Source organism: Papilio machaon, chromosome 1 (genome assembly GCF_912999745.1).
Source record: "Papilio machaon chromosome 1, ilPapMach1.1, whole genome shotgun sequence".
NCBI lineage: Eukaryota > Metazoa > Arthropoda > Insecta > Lepidoptera > Papilionidae > Papilio > Papilio machaon.
Genome location: NC_059986.1, coordinates 5,270,668 through 5,287,669, shown reverse-complemented (window position 1 = coordinate 5,287,669; position 17,002 = coordinate 5,270,668). Strand labels below are relative to the sequence as shown.

At 35.8% G+C, this 17,002-nt stretch overlaps 3 protein-coding genes across 4 annotated transcripts; 1 reads left to right on the top strand and 2 right to left on the bottom strand.

Moving 5' to 3' along the window:
• On the top strand, positions 1-2,637 carry LOC106710677 (tectonic-1). The gene is made up of 5 exons (XM_014502803.2): positions 1-474; positions 803-1,006; positions 1,124-1,262; positions 1,342-1,523; positions 1,591-2,637. The coding sequence occupies exons 1-5, from the start codon at positions 1-3 to the stop codon at positions 2,614-2,616; spliced, it is 2,025 nt and encodes a 674-aa protein (XP_014358289.2). The 3' UTR covers positions 2,617-2,637.
• A 34-nt stretch (positions 2,638-2,671) lies between these two features.
• Positions 2,672-10,507, bottom strand: LOC106710702 (cullin-3-B). 2 transcript variants are annotated; one of them, XM_045684818.1, is made up of 16 exons: positions 10,394-10,507; positions 9,921-10,071; positions 8,248-8,445; positions 7,838-8,023; positions 7,492-7,695; positions 7,033-7,212; positions 6,690-6,884; positions 5,848-6,024; positions 5,522-5,692; positions 4,589-4,696; positions 4,357-4,481; positions 3,927-4,221; positions 3,680-3,849; positions 3,453-3,591; positions 3,207-3,359; positions 2,672-2,736 (listed from the first exon to the last, which is right to left on the bottom strand). In XM_045684818.1, the coding sequence occupies exons 2-15, from the start codon at positions 9,978-9,980 to the stop codon at positions 3,207-3,209; spliced, it is 2,361 nt and encodes a 786-aa protein (XP_045540774.1). In that variant the 5' UTR covers positions 9,981-10,071; positions 10,394-10,507; the 3' UTR covers positions 2,672-2,736. The 2 variants fall into 2 exon arrangements, with proteins under 2 accessions (XP_045540774.1, XP_045540816.1); XM_045684860.1 differs by lacking the exons at positions 2,672-2,736; positions 10,394-10,507 and adding an exon at positions 10,141-10,373 and having other exon boundaries at positions 2,997-3,359.
• A 1,816-nt stretch (positions 10,508-12,323) lies between these two features.
• Positions 12,324-14,565, bottom strand: LOC106710663. The gene is made up of 6 exons (XM_045680025.1): positions 14,554-14,565; positions 14,304-14,493; positions 13,869-14,089; positions 13,398-13,658; positions 13,038-13,196; positions 12,324-12,585 (listed from the first exon to the last, which is right to left on the bottom strand). The coding sequence occupies exons 1-6, from the start codon at positions 14,563-14,565 to the stop codon at positions 12,418-12,420; spliced, it is 1,011 nt and encodes a 336-aa protein (XP_045535981.1). The 3' UTR covers positions 12,324-12,417.
• Positions 14,566-17,002: the final 2,437 nt, after the last annotated feature.

Here is a 17,002-nt window from a genome sequence, read left to right as displayed (position 1 = left end):
ATGAGACCACTCACATATTTCGCATTTACACTATTATCAGTTGTTATACAATTCTGTGTGATGGATTTTATACAAGAAAAAGTTGATGTTGATGAAAATCCAATTGCCTACAATGAAAGTTTAAATAAGCATTCTATGGATATGTTGAAAGATGACGAACCAAATACCCTTGCGTTATTTTATCGCTCGAATAGAAATAGCTATGAAAAGGTAACTGGAACAAAATATCCAAATTCGTCTCTACGTAATGTTTCAATATCAACAAGCACAGAGGTTGCGTTCACGGTATTGGACGTATTATACGATGAGAATTTAACCACAACGGACATTACATTCACAACTGAAATTACCTCAAGCACCGAATTAGACAATGTTACGGATATAACGTTATTTGAACAGACTTCGACCACCACCAGACCTACTACTGGTACAAAGAAAACTAAACCTGGGAATGTTTGTTTTTGTAATTTGATAGTAAGTATACATTTATAACCTCTTACGCTCAATTCTTTCTAAGACAATTTAATTTAATTTACGATGAATGTGTAGCTAAATGTTGTTTAAAATAACAAAGTGATTATTTAATAATTTCATTTTGTGAAGACTAAATTGATACGAGTGGTAGTTAATAACACTCTTTCAAAACCCTGGCTTTACTATATTATTTCCATAAATATTTTACAATATATAACTTCAAACTTTCGTGGTTTTTACTAATATAATGTTCGTAAACAGCCTAATCGTGGTAAGAATCCCGTTTCTTACGAACATTATATTATTTTACAATAGTTATTTTTTGCAGTATAAACAATGTGATATAAATTGTTGCTGTGACGAAGAATGTTCTTTAATCGATATAGAACAGTTTGATGAATGTAACAACTTTTGGCAACATAAGAAACATCCTTTAGCTTGCGGCGAAAGTTCCACCAGAAATGGGTTCGGAAATTTACTTTGTATAGCTAAAACAAACTTGCCCGATCAAAGAGTTGCAGAAAAACCAAAGGTAATTTTTGACTCCATTCTTCATTAACTGGCATTGTTTATTTTTTATTTTTGAATGCTTTGATAATAGACAATGTCAATAGAACATGTAATAAAATTATTTATTTTTTTATTTTAGATTGATAAAGCTACTATAAATCATGAATTTTTGTGGAATGAGATACACAAACAACCGGAGTCATATAATTTTAATAGAAATATTTATAAATTCGGTGAACCTGTTTGGATACTAAGAAACAAATCTATTTATTATTTAGGTACGTGTACGTATTATTTGATACATAATATTGTGCTTCATAAGACTATGATGATTTTTGTTATAAATATTTTTTACAGATTTACCTGTCTCTGTTATAAATAACTACTGCAATATAAGACGTAAAATGTCATTTTTAAATAATGAGAATATTAATTGTCAAGTAAAATTAAATGATTTGGAAATGTTTCGCGTTCTTAAAATAGTGGAGAAATCCTTTGTAATCAGCGTAACGAGTAAATCGTTGAACAACACAGCTATGGTACGGTTTAAAATTTTTGGGATTCAAAGTTTTTTTTTCAAATCTTAATTTAGAAATTATTTTTCAGAATTGTTCTTCACTCTATTGCACTAATTGGACGATAATTTACTGTGGCCAAGATGTTTGTGTGCCCTACAATAAAAGTTTACACTCACCAATATGTACAGAAAGTGTCTGTTTAAATATTGCACTTAAAATTAAATACATTTTCAACATTTACGATTCCAAAATTGTTAACGCCACCATTAAATTATATGCTCAAAAAATAACAAAAACACAATATGTAATGCAAGAAATTGGCGTTAAATTTGTCATTGGCAATGCTTCGTCAGAAAGAGTTGTGACTTTGAGTGGAAATCCTGGCTATATTGTTGGGTTGCCTATAATAACATCATTTACAGAAGCAAATCACTCTGACAACTTCTTTAATAGTAGCAACGAAGCTAACTATTTGTCATACGCAGAAAATAAAGGTGGCTTCTGCGTACTAACAAAGTTAACCAAGAAAATCTTACAGTTTGGCATTAACAAGAGATCGAAGTGTAGAATTATATTGCGACAAAATTCCACTACAAATGGAACAGAAGCTTGTATTAATATACAAAAAGATATTAATAAAATGTCAGGCGTTAATCGGGGAATTAAGTTTTCACCTTATGGCAACCCTGTTAATTTAAAGGATGAGGATTGGTTGCCATTGAAATTGGAGCATAGGTTTATTTATGGCGAATTTCAATCCAAAAGATCTAAATTACAATGTCTCAATATGTGTACAAGATTCGCATTTGTATTTTCTTATGCCGATTTAAGTGAAATGGGTACGGAGAATAAGTTGTTGGGAGTTAACGTGGATGTGTCGCCGAGCAATGTGACATTTGAGTGTGAAGAGTACACGACTGTGATTACTGTTGATATTAACTTTATAAATATGAAATCTGCAACTCGGCGCGACCTCGCACCACCTCCGCATTTGAATCTCAATCTGCCAAGAGATTTCTTTTTCCCATTCCCTTCGAATGTATGCTCTATTACTAAATGTAACATGTGTCTATTATTTTACTCGTTTTTCACAGTTCTGTTTGTTTTAAAATAAAATAACTTTGAATGTTAACTAATAATTTTTATTTTGAAATAATTTATTTACTTTTGTTACTTCTATCACTTTAACTTGGCGTCCACACGTCGTGGACAAACGAGTCTCGACACTGATGGCCTGAAAATAAAATCCATTTTAGCCTGGCGAGTGCACATTCAACACAAGGATACTATCGGTGTAATAAAACAGTGTGTTACAAAAGAGAAATATTTAATTCATTTTAACTATTCTAAGAAATTACGAGGAACACTTTTATGATACAATGAGAAAAAAAACGAGACTAAAGTCATTCAAAATTAATATATACATTTATTTTTACATAGAACATTTTAGTATGTACTTTATTTAATTAAAACAAATTTCTTAAGGAAGCGAAACGCCACGTAGAGAAGAAGTGTTATATCGACTGTGAGAGAGACGGGTAGAGCCGTGTAACACGGCGCCTTCGTTTTCGCAGCAGTATGAGTTCGATACGAGATGGTAAGTCGCATAGTCGCACCCCCAGCTATTGTGTGACAGATAGGTGGGGGTGGTGTATGTGGGGGGAGGGGGAGGGGAGGAGGTCAGGCAGTGGTCGTGTGACGCACCTATGCGACGTATGTGTAGACTTTGCGGTCGTCGGGCGTACGCGCCAGGTACTCGCGCTCGATGAGACCCTCGATACGCTTCTTGATGACAACGGGCGAGGGCAGGAAGCGCGCCCGCAGCTGCTCCGTCACCTCCGCCACCAGCAGCGTGTGCTGCAACACACAACACGACATTAATTCTATTAATATTCACGATTTAAATTACTTAATTATAATACTGTTGTTGTCGACGTGTGTATGTCGTACCGCCATCCTCTTGCGCGCCTTCATGATACGAACGATGGCCGCCTCGATCTCGTGCTTGCGGTCCTCGTCCACCTTGTTGCGTGTCTCGCGTCGCTCCGGCTCCGACTCGCCCTTCGCCGCCACTGTTTGTATTTTAACTCTGCAAATTACAAAAAGAACATCAAAATGTTAGTTAATAAAAGCAGAGCCAATGCTGTAGCATCAAAGTTTTCAGAAAGTTAATAAACCTGTGCAACTTGGAGGTGAACGCGTCGTTTACGTAGAACTGGTGCGCGGCTTCGATCTCTTTTGTCTTGGGGTGTTTGATGAGCACCCGCTGCGTGGGCTTGCCCATCGCCAGCGACTGCAACGCGCGCACCAGGTCCTTCTCAGGAATGTCAGTCTCGTTCAGAATTTCCTGCAAATAAAATTTATTTATATAATTTCCGTTGAAATATAATAGATTAACATCATCTAATTTAAGTAGGACAATACCTCATAAGTGAGTCTCTCGCGCTTGTTGAAGAGCAGCAGCACGCACATCTGGAAGGTGGAGACCTGTATGATGTGTTTGCGGGGCGCGGCGGCGGCGGCGGCGGCGGCGGCGGCGGGCGGCGCGGCGGGCGGCGAGTGCGGCGGCGAGCCCCCGCCCCCCGCCAGCGCCGCGCTGCTGCCCGCGCCCGCACTGGCCCCCGCCCCGCCCGCAGCGCGGAACGTGGCGTGCAGGTCGGCGCTGCCCAGCTGCGGCTGCAGCGACAGCTGACGTCCAGAGTGCTTCGCCAAGTAGAAGCTGCAAGACAACGCAACGGAATTCTGTATCCGACTCGAAGAACCAGTTTGATAGCCGAAACGGTATGAACTATATAACTAGAATTGTTCAAGTAGCATTAATAACGACAAAATATCAAAACTAAGCAACACTTACCTTCTAAATACATCGAATGCGTTTCTAGGCGCGGAGGGTATATTGCACTTGGGCGTGGCGCTCTGCGTGGGCCAGAAGCCGGTCGTGAGTACGCGCACCGACAGGTCCACGCCGTGGAGGTTCGTCTGCAATACAAATTAAACATTATCTTACAAAATTATAACTAAGATAGCAAATTTTATCATATTAAGCATATTGTCTATGCGTTAAGTAATAATCAAAATAATTTTACCCCCGCGGAAAGTACATGGTCCTTGAACTCTTCCATAATAGTGTTGGATACAGTCATGTCTTTGAACATTCCTTCCAACTTTGATGTAAACTGGCAACCGCATTCAGTCTGCAAACAACAATTCAAAAAATAAGATCCTGTAATCACAATGTTGACGAAATACATTATTAATTTAAATATATATAATATACAGTACTAATGAAATCTTCTAACACATTGATAATAACGACGTTACTACACAAACTAATGTAACAAAAGTCTGAGGCACTAAATTATTTAAATACTTTTAATATACAGGTCAAATATTACATTATCCTGCTTAAAGTCTTTCAAAATTTAAAAAAAAATGTCTGCAAAATTCTTTACAAAATAATAATTCAACACATTGCCTTCCAAATAGACTTTAAGCAAGATACAAACTTTACAATTACAAAGATTTAATTTGACATTAGAATCACTTACGAAGATGCAAGTTAGGGTTAATTGTAAAGAATTTTGCAGAAGTACGTGGAGAACAAGAGAGGCAATGCGGTGGTTGCTGTGATATATATCAATGTTTCTCTGCACTTTTATTGTAATTAATTGAGGGAGGACTCTATTTGTGAGACGTCACCGACCACACAGTGAAATGATCGTGGCTCCATTTCAATCAACAAACCTTCTCTCTGGGAAATAAAATTAAATAAAAACTAGACTTGATAATTGATTTTCCCATTTCAAATATTACTTAAATCACCTAACCCTAAATATTAATTGAAAATTCTTTCAACATTTAGAAATAAACATACTAATTACTTGGGTATTGAATTTGTGCGTTCACGAAATTAAATTTAAACTTACATCTCTCGCTATATTCATATTTATGAAATACATAAATGTACAAACAAGGCTATGAAAAAAATATAAAAACGAATATCACTAAGATAAGGTTACCTTCAGTTTAGAGATCATATTCTTCTCGCTGTCATCGGAGACGGATTTGTTGAGCAACAGCCGCTTGGCAAGATGCTGCTTGTAGTATCTCTCAAAGACGTCCTTCTCCTGCAGGAAACGGAACAACACCATCGTTTTGTCCAACACTGCCTCTATTTCCTGTTCACTCATCTGAAAATAATATTTAAATATGTTAGTTAATTTAAATGACACCTTAGTCTTTAAATCCAACTTAACAAAATATAACATGAGTCAGTTGAGTTAAAATTTACAAAAAAAAAATATTGTAAATTATGATAATGCTAGTAGTACTGAATAAAACTTACCCCTTTTTCGCCTTTCTTCAATTTGCCGTCAATAAACAGTGATAGGAATTCTGGAGATTTGTTGTTCAAGTTGAGGAAATATTCAAAGTCTGCGGCTATCATGTGCTTGAACAGCTTGTCGTTGTTGAACGAGTTGTGGAGGAAGTGATCGAACCTGTCCTTCAGATCCAATAGATTCTGAAATATTACATTCTCATCAACCAACCTGCATTGAAAAAAAAAAGACAAATAACTGTATAGATGTATTTATCAATCTGTATAGAGCCAAGAATATCTAAACAATGTTGTATACAATGTATAAGCTATTCAGCAAAAATCCAACCTAATCATCTCATCATGTACTCGGTGTTTCCCAACCTTTTTGGATCCATGTCCCACTTTTCAGGTTGAACATGGCTAAAATGGAAATGAAAATAAATTTCTCTCGAGGCCTACATTTGCAATGGTAGAAATAATTAAACACTACGTTTAGCTGACTAGATCAATTGTATATAACATTTTTAGACACGAAAACACATAAATAGTTTACATGCAACGGAATTTTGTCTCTATAACTTAAGCCTTAAGTTTTCAAGTATCCGAATTGCCCCCCTCTAAATTCAAATGTACCCAAGGTGGGGCATACGCCCACCTTGGGAAACACTGATATGCACTATTAAGATTTCAACTGGCGATTTCATACATTTCTAACTGGAATGTTTGAACGTTTTTTATTTCATACTTGAATGTTTACTGCCCACTATCTGAATAAAGTTTGAAAACTGTTGCTATTTTTTTCAATTTGTGTTCAAAGTTTGTGCATGGTGGGGTGTGTGTGTGTGGGGAGGGGGGGGGGTACGCACCTGTACGAAGGCGATGGCGTTGGTGTTGTGGTGCGTGTCGGTGACGAGTGCGCGGCCCTGCTCGCGCAGATGTGCGGACACGGCGTCGGCGACGGTGCGCAGGCCGTCGGGCACGCGCGCCATCAACTTGTACACGCAGGCCAGCTCAGCTGTGCGCGTGTGCAGCAGCATGTGTACCACGCCAGAGTTCTCCATCTTAGCATATAACATACAAACTCACTATAAAGATTATTACGACGGATGAGCCTAGTCAGAACTTCGAAGTGCAAAAATCTAGGTCGTTCAAGGTTGATCATCCGAACTTTAGCTAAATGGTAATGGAGTGCACTGATTTAGTCCTCACCTCGACGATGGTCTTCATGTGGCGCTCGATGAGCTCGTGCTCGAGCACGGCGACGATGCGGGGCTCCGTGGTCTCATCGAGGTAGTGGCGAGCGCGCTCCGCCTCCTCGCCGATGCGCGCCTCCACACGGGCTATGTACACCGCCGCGCTGTTCTCACCGAGAAACTTTTGAGATTCCATCTATATATATATACAAAGATACAGATTTGTACAGTACATATTGAGGATATTGGATGAGAGTATTGAAATATAATCATGTTTCAAGGTAGTTCATTGATCAATAATTTTAATGATTTGTTTAAATCAGGGCAACGTAAAGGAAATGACAGAGATATGAAATTTTCACAGAAAAGGAACCAGATATAACCAATAGTATTTTATCATCAGTCATTCACATGTACAGGATGACGAGAGATAATGGATACAAACACACTCAAATTGGAAACAGAGATATCTTACTCTATAAAATTCAGCTGACTGATGGAGGAAGGGCTTTTCGAAGTCCTCCTCGTAGACGGAGCGCGAGTTGATGCCGAGCACCATGAGCATCTGGCAGGCGTTGCGGATGGCCAGCCGGTCCACCACCTCGCCGCGTCGCTCGCGCGCCACCAGCTCCAGCAGCGTCTGCCGCAGATGGTCGCGGATGCACCCGTATCTCACTACCTGTTCACAATAAACTAAAATTGTTACACAATAATAAACCTCATATCAAGTGTATGACCTAGGACAAGATATTAAACAAATATTAGTTTATGATTAAAGTATTACATTATACATAATTATAATAATTGTTTCATAAATATACCTGATCTCTGAAGATGATGAGTCCAAGATTGTAAACATTATCAACATCATTTTGCTGCACATATACCCTGTCCATATACATAAGTATGTCCCGGATCATTACCATACTAGTTTGATGGTCCGTCCAGGCATAGTTCAAGGTTTGCAAGAACCCATTGTGGAGGGAGTGCAATACATCTTCCCGTACCTAAAATAAGACCTTTTAATGAGGTTTAGCCCTACAAAAGATTGATAACTGGCATACATTGAACATAAATAGCAATAAAATTGATAAAAACAAGTAATTACTTCTTTAGAGATACAAATATTAAAATTACTGAAAGATGTGAGACCCAGATTGACAATTATGTTAAGAACATTTATAATACTAATATACTATTTTTAAAATAAATTATTGACATTAAATCATACCTTATTTTCAAGATGATGAGTTACAACCTCCTTCAAGCCTGTATACAACCTTTCCCCATGCTTGTGCAGGACCATAGTGTAGGCATTTCGATAGAGCTCCTCAAATGACAGTCCAGAATTATTTTTCTTCTGTATTTCTTGTATTGCATTCTTTAGTAAGCTCCATATACTTTCTACATACTTCTCATCCATTGTCATCTGAAAAACCATACAATTTAATGAAACATACAAAGTTTATACTTTGTTAAACTATATAACATACTAATACTACAAAATATGAGTTTTCTGCAAGAAATTCTTTATAGCTTTACATATAACTTTATATATATTCTTATATCTTTACAATACCCACCCATGTATCTGGATACATTTGATAATATGGTTCAGAATAGTTCCACACTTGAAATTTTCTTGTCATTTTGTGTTACTTATTTACTAAATGTTATGCAAAATTGTATAAATAACTAGTTGCAAATACAAACATTGATATAACAAATACTATTTTATAGAATGTTTGGATTTCCACTGTTGTCAAAAATTATTATGATTATGACATATTGAACACAAAAATTTTGTTGCAGCTTACAAATGTTTGTTTTCCTTTTTTGAATTTTTATGTCATTTATATGTCAAAAACATTAATGACAATAATATTGTTTATTTATGTAGAAAAAAAATGAATGAATTAAAAACATTTTTTTTACTCTTTATTTTTTATTTATAAATATTAAATAATGAAAACAAAACTAAATTTTAATACTAAAAGACAATTTAAACAGCCTTAATAAGGTTCTTTTTATTGGAGTTTTGTATGGTATTTTTGTTAATTTTGGGCCAAAATGCAATTTAGATAAACAGAATACTTATGCAGCTTATTTTTTAATACAGTGGTTCACATTCCTAACCGTGTGGATCCATGAAGTTATATATGAGAAAATTAAGATTTACCAAATAACAAACAGTACTTTAGTTTGGAAAATAATGAATAGCTCAATCAGATGTAATCTACAAAGTATTTAAATGTAAGGATCAAAACAATAAATTTTCTTGAACTTAGAAAATCTCCTTTTGAAAAAAATAAAGTGCGATCTCATTGTAATGTGATGTAATGAGTATTGTTCACATTGGTAATATATACAGTGACCTTAAGATAGATAGCCCGTAGGGAAAAAGTAATTCAATACTGAGTATCTGCTACAAAAATGAACCCCTCTGATAAATAGTTATATCTTATACGGAGATCCCATATAAAACATAATTTGTTTTATTGGAGGGGTCAAAATATATTAAATGTATGTTTTGGAAAAAATGTACATGATTCAATAGTGGAACCTGTTGATACACTTTTACAAAAACATATACAAGCAATTGAAGATCACATTTAAATCAAGATTTAACTTGCAAGAAAGAAATTTTTCGGAAAGAAAAAATATAGGTAGAAAGAGGAAAATATATTTACAACAAAAGTTAATGTCTTTTAACCCAGTGGAAGTAGCAATCACTTGCTATTTTTCACTAAGCTTGGTTGTCATCTTATTTGATCTAAATGTAGATTTTCTATTAGCTTATAGAAATACAGTAACTGCTTATAATTGTTACTATTTAACATGAATAACTATATTGTTATTCACAAACGATATGAAAATGTTGATGGTAAATATATGTGTACTTACAGGAAAGGCTCTGATCCTCATCTTGCCTGGTTTGTCCTTCGGTAAAGTATTTTTTAACATGCTCACTGCTTTTATATTCAACTGACAAAAAACCTAATTCAACACTTCTTTGCTTTTCATTTACAATAATACTTCATTGTTACTCTCACATCTGAAAACACAATTGTGGGCACCTGATCGTCTAATGGAATAAGAGGACATAAAGATTCGGAAACTTTACCGTTAGCATTTATTTACTTCAAACAGAAAATTGAATTAATAACAAAGCAATCTATATCCACTAACAAATATGTGGATTGTAGAAAAATGAGATTGGGAATTACAGAATACGAAACGAAGTGACAAATAAAATATCAGGATCTCTCTGTCTCTCTCCTTGATTGCAATGGCAACAGCGCTATACAATATGACGTTTCTTTTTTATTTAATTTTAATATCATGTATATTTATATCACGTTTATAATGCAACTCACGTGTGGATAAACAATTTAACACACTTTCAGTAAAAACAATTGTCTGCTAAATTATTAAAATGGAATAATAATCCGTTTTAACATGTCTATTTCTTTCAATTGTTTCACTTCATTTCAGCCCACAGACTAAGTAAATAATTGGGTTTAGGGGAACAGATTATAAAAAATAAATGTAATATTAGAAAAAAATATTTTCAGTTATCAACTAAATCTGTTTTAAAAACATGTTTTTTTAGCAATAAATACATAACAGGTACGTTTTTAACATAAGATTTTATATAGGTAAATTACTAGGATAAAACTTGGAACGCTTACGGTTAGTAAGGTCGGCAAAGAATCACGGTTCAATAATTTTATAACATGCTAACAATTGAGCAAGTCAATTATTTGTTTATATGTTTAATGTTTTATCATTTTCCTGATTTGAATTCAGTCCCACTCTGAGTGGAATCGATACAAGTTTTCCAAATTGATCTATCGTTCGTATTTGAGTCTCTCTGCGTTTATGCATGCAATCCATTTATCTTTACTCAGAACTATCTTCTACATAAAATATGCCAAAACAAAAATATCTTTGGGGATCGAGAAACTTTTCGCCGGGTCAATTTCTGCCATACCTTCATGTTTGGTAGTTTCTTTGAAAATGTTCTCCTTTATTAGTGTGCTAATCAATACATACAGGCATGTATGACAATTAGTGGGTATTAGAGGCAGGAAAGTTACAAACAAAAAAAAAAATTATAGAATAAAATAATTTATTTCCGTAGATGTAGTAAGTGTTTTTTCTAAGAAATAAAGACAACAATGAAAGTTTGTAGTAGAAAGTTTTTATTAGTTATAAATTGTGCAGTAGTCGGACCTTTTATCTACATTGTATCATAAACGTGAAACATACTAAGTACAAAGATGCTTAGCTTCATCTTTTGTTATATTTATTAGTTGTGTGTTCCAGATAGGAAAATTTACAAGTGTTAATATTCAGCAAGACTTAGCAAATTATCCTTCATTTCCATGCTGTTTTTATTAACATCAGATTTCATTATCTTATATTAAAGATGACAATGTACAAGTTGTTGCGAGGTTTAATTTAAATAACAAATATGTGTGTCAGTATCGTTTGCATGTGAAGGTTTTCATACGATTAATAGATAAACGTATGTTTTTGTGTATCGTAATATATCTAGAAACATTTATATTTCCGATGCAGATTTAGAGCAAACTTTGAGTTTTATTCGGAAAGATGGTCAGTCTCATTGTGACTTTTTAGTTGTTTTACGAGTTTGTTTACACTCGTAAAAACATATTGATAGCTTAAATTTTTTCAAGGATAATGAGAGGAACGAAAACGGTTAACGGTATTCGTTTTTGTAATACTTAGTTTATCCTTGTCAAAAAAATTTCAATTTGTATCAAAATTCCTCTAAGCTTCAGAGATATAAACTAAAATATTTTTTCTATGCTGCTATAAATCTTTACAAAAAAAAAATAAAAAATAAAATAAAAGGATAATCATATTTTACTCGATTGGCACAAGCAAATATTAGAATACATTTAATTTTAAAATATAGGTATCCTCCAATAAATTAGTCAATAAACTAGACATACTAATGACAACACCTTTGTGGCATTTACAATATTGTTAGGACTGTTGAGGGTAGCCACACAAAAAAAAGGTTTTATAAGGAAGCGTGCGCTGCTGCTCGAGGCAGTCTCTTTCCATTCGTCATTGCGGAACGTCTGACATTTTTGTTTACTTACGTTCGGTTAAAGTTTATGCTACAGCGAGGATTATTATGAAGTAGAGTTAAATTCACTGTTTCGCTGTTAGTTTAATTCTTTTAAAATACTTTTGCATCAAATATCTTACAATATTTATTAGTAAATATTAAGCGTATAACTTGTAACAGACGTGTACTTAATAGTCTCTACTTAGTTGTTATATTATCTGTATGTATACATTTATAAAAATATATTTTTAATTTTTGTAACACTATTACACTTATCACAATCTCGATTTAGAATAATCAAATGTCTTCTACGATGTAGTCTCTAGGCGAGGTCAGTAGGATGTTGGCCCATCTGAGAAGGAGTAACAACAGACATGCCGTTATGAAGAACGACACCATAACACGCAGAGTCTTCTCGGATCTTTGGTCACGGTCGCTAACACGTAATCGTTCTATTAGACCATTCTGTAAGGAAAAAAAACGACATAATAACGTTTCATTCACTGCTCTAATACTGTTTCAGCTGTGTGAAGCCAGGTAGCACCTAAAAGGCACTACCCGCCGCTGCCTGGGACAAGCTCCCAATGGGTGATCGGTGCGATTAAACAAAGTGAGAACCTCATATTGCACCTCGCGGCACGCAACTCGATCCTCCCCTTGCGCCGCTCAAGATCCGCAGAGAAGTAGAAAAAGGGGCTACTATGGACCAACAAACGGGAAACGTCGCCAAAGGAAAAACACTTTAATAAAAGCGAAATTCCTCGGGGTTAGTCTAACGAGTGTGGTCTCGACAAATACTGTAGCCAATATGTCTAGAATAATTGTCACGCGTTTTAGAGACTGGCAGTTAACAGATATAACAAGCGAAAATGTACTAAAATAGATTTTGTTTATAAAAGTTAATAACAGAAACTCACCCATCCCCCATGAGCAGCAATCCAAGAGCCTGTCTCTTCGTGTAAAACATCGGCGATAGCGGCGGCCGGTGCTGCCACCAGCTCAATCGGAGGCTCACCTTCCGAGGCTTCAGCGGCCTCACGCGCCAAGGCGCCGCATATACAGTACACAGCTGCTATCTTAAATTAAATTTGAATTTCTATCATAATAAATATACAATAGTCAAATTACTCAGTCTATAGGAATACAAAATATACTTATAAAACTGCTACTCCGTTCATAAGTTGCATTGGTGAGAGGGTAGGGGTAGAAAGAAAAGGAAAGGAGGAAGAAACTTCTATAACTTTAGTTATGTGTAACAAGTGCTTATAGAATATAACCTTAGACCAGGTGATGTTTTCTCTAGTGACCCTCCTGGCGAGAGCTAGCGCCAGTTCGGCGAGCGCAACGTCCGAGCGCAGCATGGTGGCGGGGGCGCGCGTAGCCTGGCGCGCGATGTGGCGGAAAGCGTCAGGTTGCTTGCGTTCGAGCGCCGCACACAGCGCCCGCAGCGCCGCCAGCACACCGCTCTCCAGGTTAACCGCAGCCTCCTCCCCGCACTCCGTCTCCAGCATTTGTTGCAAACGTTTCATTACTATTTGCTGTAAACAAAATGATCATTTGTTTGTTTGAGATTCTAACCTATTATCCTTTTGACAAAGAATAAGGATCTCACACATTTTGCTTCAAACGAAAGTAAATAAGGGATGGGGCCTGGGCCAACTCTGTTTTCACGGGCAGTAGGCAAATATGAACTTGGCTAAACTTTTCCATTGTCCACTGACTTCACTAAATTTAACAGCCGTACCAACCTTATTTGGGCATATAGATGATCTGCGAATTTGTGTTTTTATGTACTGCAAGCCCAAGGCACGTCCTTGTCGGACTATTTGTGGTTTGACTTGTGTTGGCGAGGCGAGGCACCAGCCTATGGTGGCGGACAGCCGGCGGGACACGGCGGCCGCCGCTGCGCTCGAAACCATCGTGCTGAAGCGTCTTCTTGTACGATCCAGAGGTGATAGCGAGCGGGGTGCTACAGAAAACGATTTTCGTATCAGACGACTAGAAGAAAAGCTCTCAATATCGCATTCTATTAGTATTGTGGCTGATTTCACATCAGGGCAGCACATTGCAGTATTAACCGTTCTGTCAGTTGAGTAATAATGTAGTATACTTTATTGTTCTACTGTTCTGTCACAATGTGCTGATTTTGCGATAAATTGCCTAAAAATAGTTCTGATAATCACCGGGTCCGACAAGGCTCTCAGCGTTGGGCAAGCCGCTGAGCGGGCTGCTCAGCTTCCTGCGCGCTCGCAGCGGCGGCACAATCTCGTCATCTTCTTCGCCATCTGGTGGAGTGACATGTATTGCTATGTTGTTGACCTCTTGAGTTCTCCTCCCACCCGATTGCCATCTTAAATCTTTTGAAGCCCCTATCTGAAAAATAATAATTAAGACTGATTAGTTGATGATCGTTTCTAAGTTGGTATTTCAAACCATCAATAACATGGTTAATAATCTCAAAATGAATGATATGAAGTCTGTTTTGTCAAAGATAATGATGACAAGTATGACGATATGATTTATACAGAGATATTGGTGTCAGAAACCAATGTTAGGTGCTTTCTTATCACAGTCAATTAAGCTCGAAAAAATAAAAGTTTCTTCTGTAATATGTATAAATAAATACAGATGTATGTATAAGTGCTTATTTTACTTCACTATTCATTCTGTTCTTAGATCAAAAGATAAAATGACAAAGGAAATGTAACATACACCAAGTACACAATGACCAATTAGCTTTATAAGGGACGTATTGTCTCGTCCTACATTTTAGGAACGGACGAGATTTACTGATAATGTTGTAAAGTGATAAGAAAATTTTCAGACTCATTATATTTGGAGTTTATCATTATGTTTATCTGGTAGCTTAAAAACTACGTAAAGTTGGACATATAAGTATTATTATCTGTTGAATAGAAGAAATGAAACTATGTCCGTTCACTTGGATAAGAGTTGGAGAATGTCCTGACCGATTTATCAAATAACGAAGTGAGGTGTTATTTGGTACGCATTTTTTCCTAGTTTCATATTCATTCAGATTTCTTTATATCTAATACACTAAAATTGTATTCTTCTGGTATTCGCATATATATATGACGGTAAATCAATTAAGTTGTAAAAGAAAAACAAAACGAAATAAGACAATGCGTAAAGTTACGTGCAGATTAAGACAAATGTCTCTTTAAGTAGTTAAACAAAGAGATTACGCTAAGAACAATGTACGTATAGAACAAATACTCAAAAAAGAATTTGGTCATTATCTTAGTCATGCGTTTCAAATGTTACAAATAAACTTATTACTACAAAAGAACGACGAAAAGGTACAAAAAGTTGCGTACATTTTATTAAATTCTGATTGACATTAAAATGGTGCAGATTTTATAATACAAATATTAAATAAAAAAATCACTTATTACGCAGAAGCATCCCCCTGTCGTGTTTGGTCGGCACATCAAGGTTTCGTTCTCCAGATCTATCTATCTTCCAATCTTTTCCGTCATAAATTCCTTTTATAATTATGTTACCTTTCACGCAATCGTAGTCGTTAAGAAATAGAAGATAATATTAAGAAATTAATTGCAGTTACGGTCGTGGCCGTTCCGTACTTATACGTAGAGCTGTAGATGAATGAATGTAGAAGAACTGAAAGAGGTATGTCAGAACCGCGGCAAATGGTGGTCCGTAGTGTCTGCGCCTACCTTTCTGGGTTACGGGCGTAAGTTGTTCTTAATTGATTATATTCTGGGTAAGGAGGGTAGGTAGGGTAGGTAGGATAGATTGGTACCGGATGCCTAATTTTAGTCCTCTTTCCCTCCCACCCTTTTCTTATTAGGAAAGGATGAGAAGGGGAAGTGGATTCGGCGGAAGAGGGGACGCATAGGAAGGAGAAATATCCTCTTTCTGTGCGTCCCCTTCTCCGTTGATTAAAGGTAGGCAACGCATCTGCATTTGCGGATGTCTATGGGCAACGGTCGCTTCGCTATTGTGGCGAATCCAGGTAGCCGGTAGCCGTTTGCTCGTTTGCCACCTTATGATATATATAAAAAAAAAAACCCTTAAAATACGGGTTAAATACCTTTAAATCTATTGTAAGTCTTGTTCAATGTATTTAAATAGCCATTGTTGATGTATTGAATGTTCGTGCACTATGTTATCTATTCTTAACGATTCAATTTAATTAATTTCAATCATTTGGGGAAAAATAATTAGATTTATTCATTTATTTATAATAGGTTGTTGTTAATACGTTCTCTTTATTAGGCTAGATAAAAATATATTTCTATATTTTCCTCCGACGGTATGAGGGATTTCTTTTCCAGCAAATTGCGTTGTATAAACTTATTAATTTCTTTCTCGTATCTTCGACAGAACGACCTTCCACTTCATCAAGTGTTATTTCTATTCATGTTGTTTTTTTTTGTTTTCAGTTTTTTTAATAATCAAGTCTTCCTTAATCGATCAAGTTACGTGAACATTATAATTATTTTTATAACTATTTATAGACTAAGAAGGTCATCATGCGATGATAATGGATTATTGCATTATGACTTACCAGTAGTTAATGAATTTGAATAAATAAGAATAAGAATGAAGTAGACCTTCTCTTTGAAAATCTATGATCTTAGGTAAATCACTTGATTTCCTTGTATTAATAGTATTTTCTGTGTTTATTAATAGTTATTGTTTAGAAATGACCTGCGGTCACTTTTGACTACGTCAGCATACGGACGAAACTTAAAAAAAATTGCTTTTCGTTATCAGCAACATGACGTGTACGAAATAAGATTTACAACAATTTTACTACCACTACAATTTTATTAATATATATATCTATTCCTTGAAATGGTCCGAAAAGCGATAGTATTAGTAGAACGGATTCGGG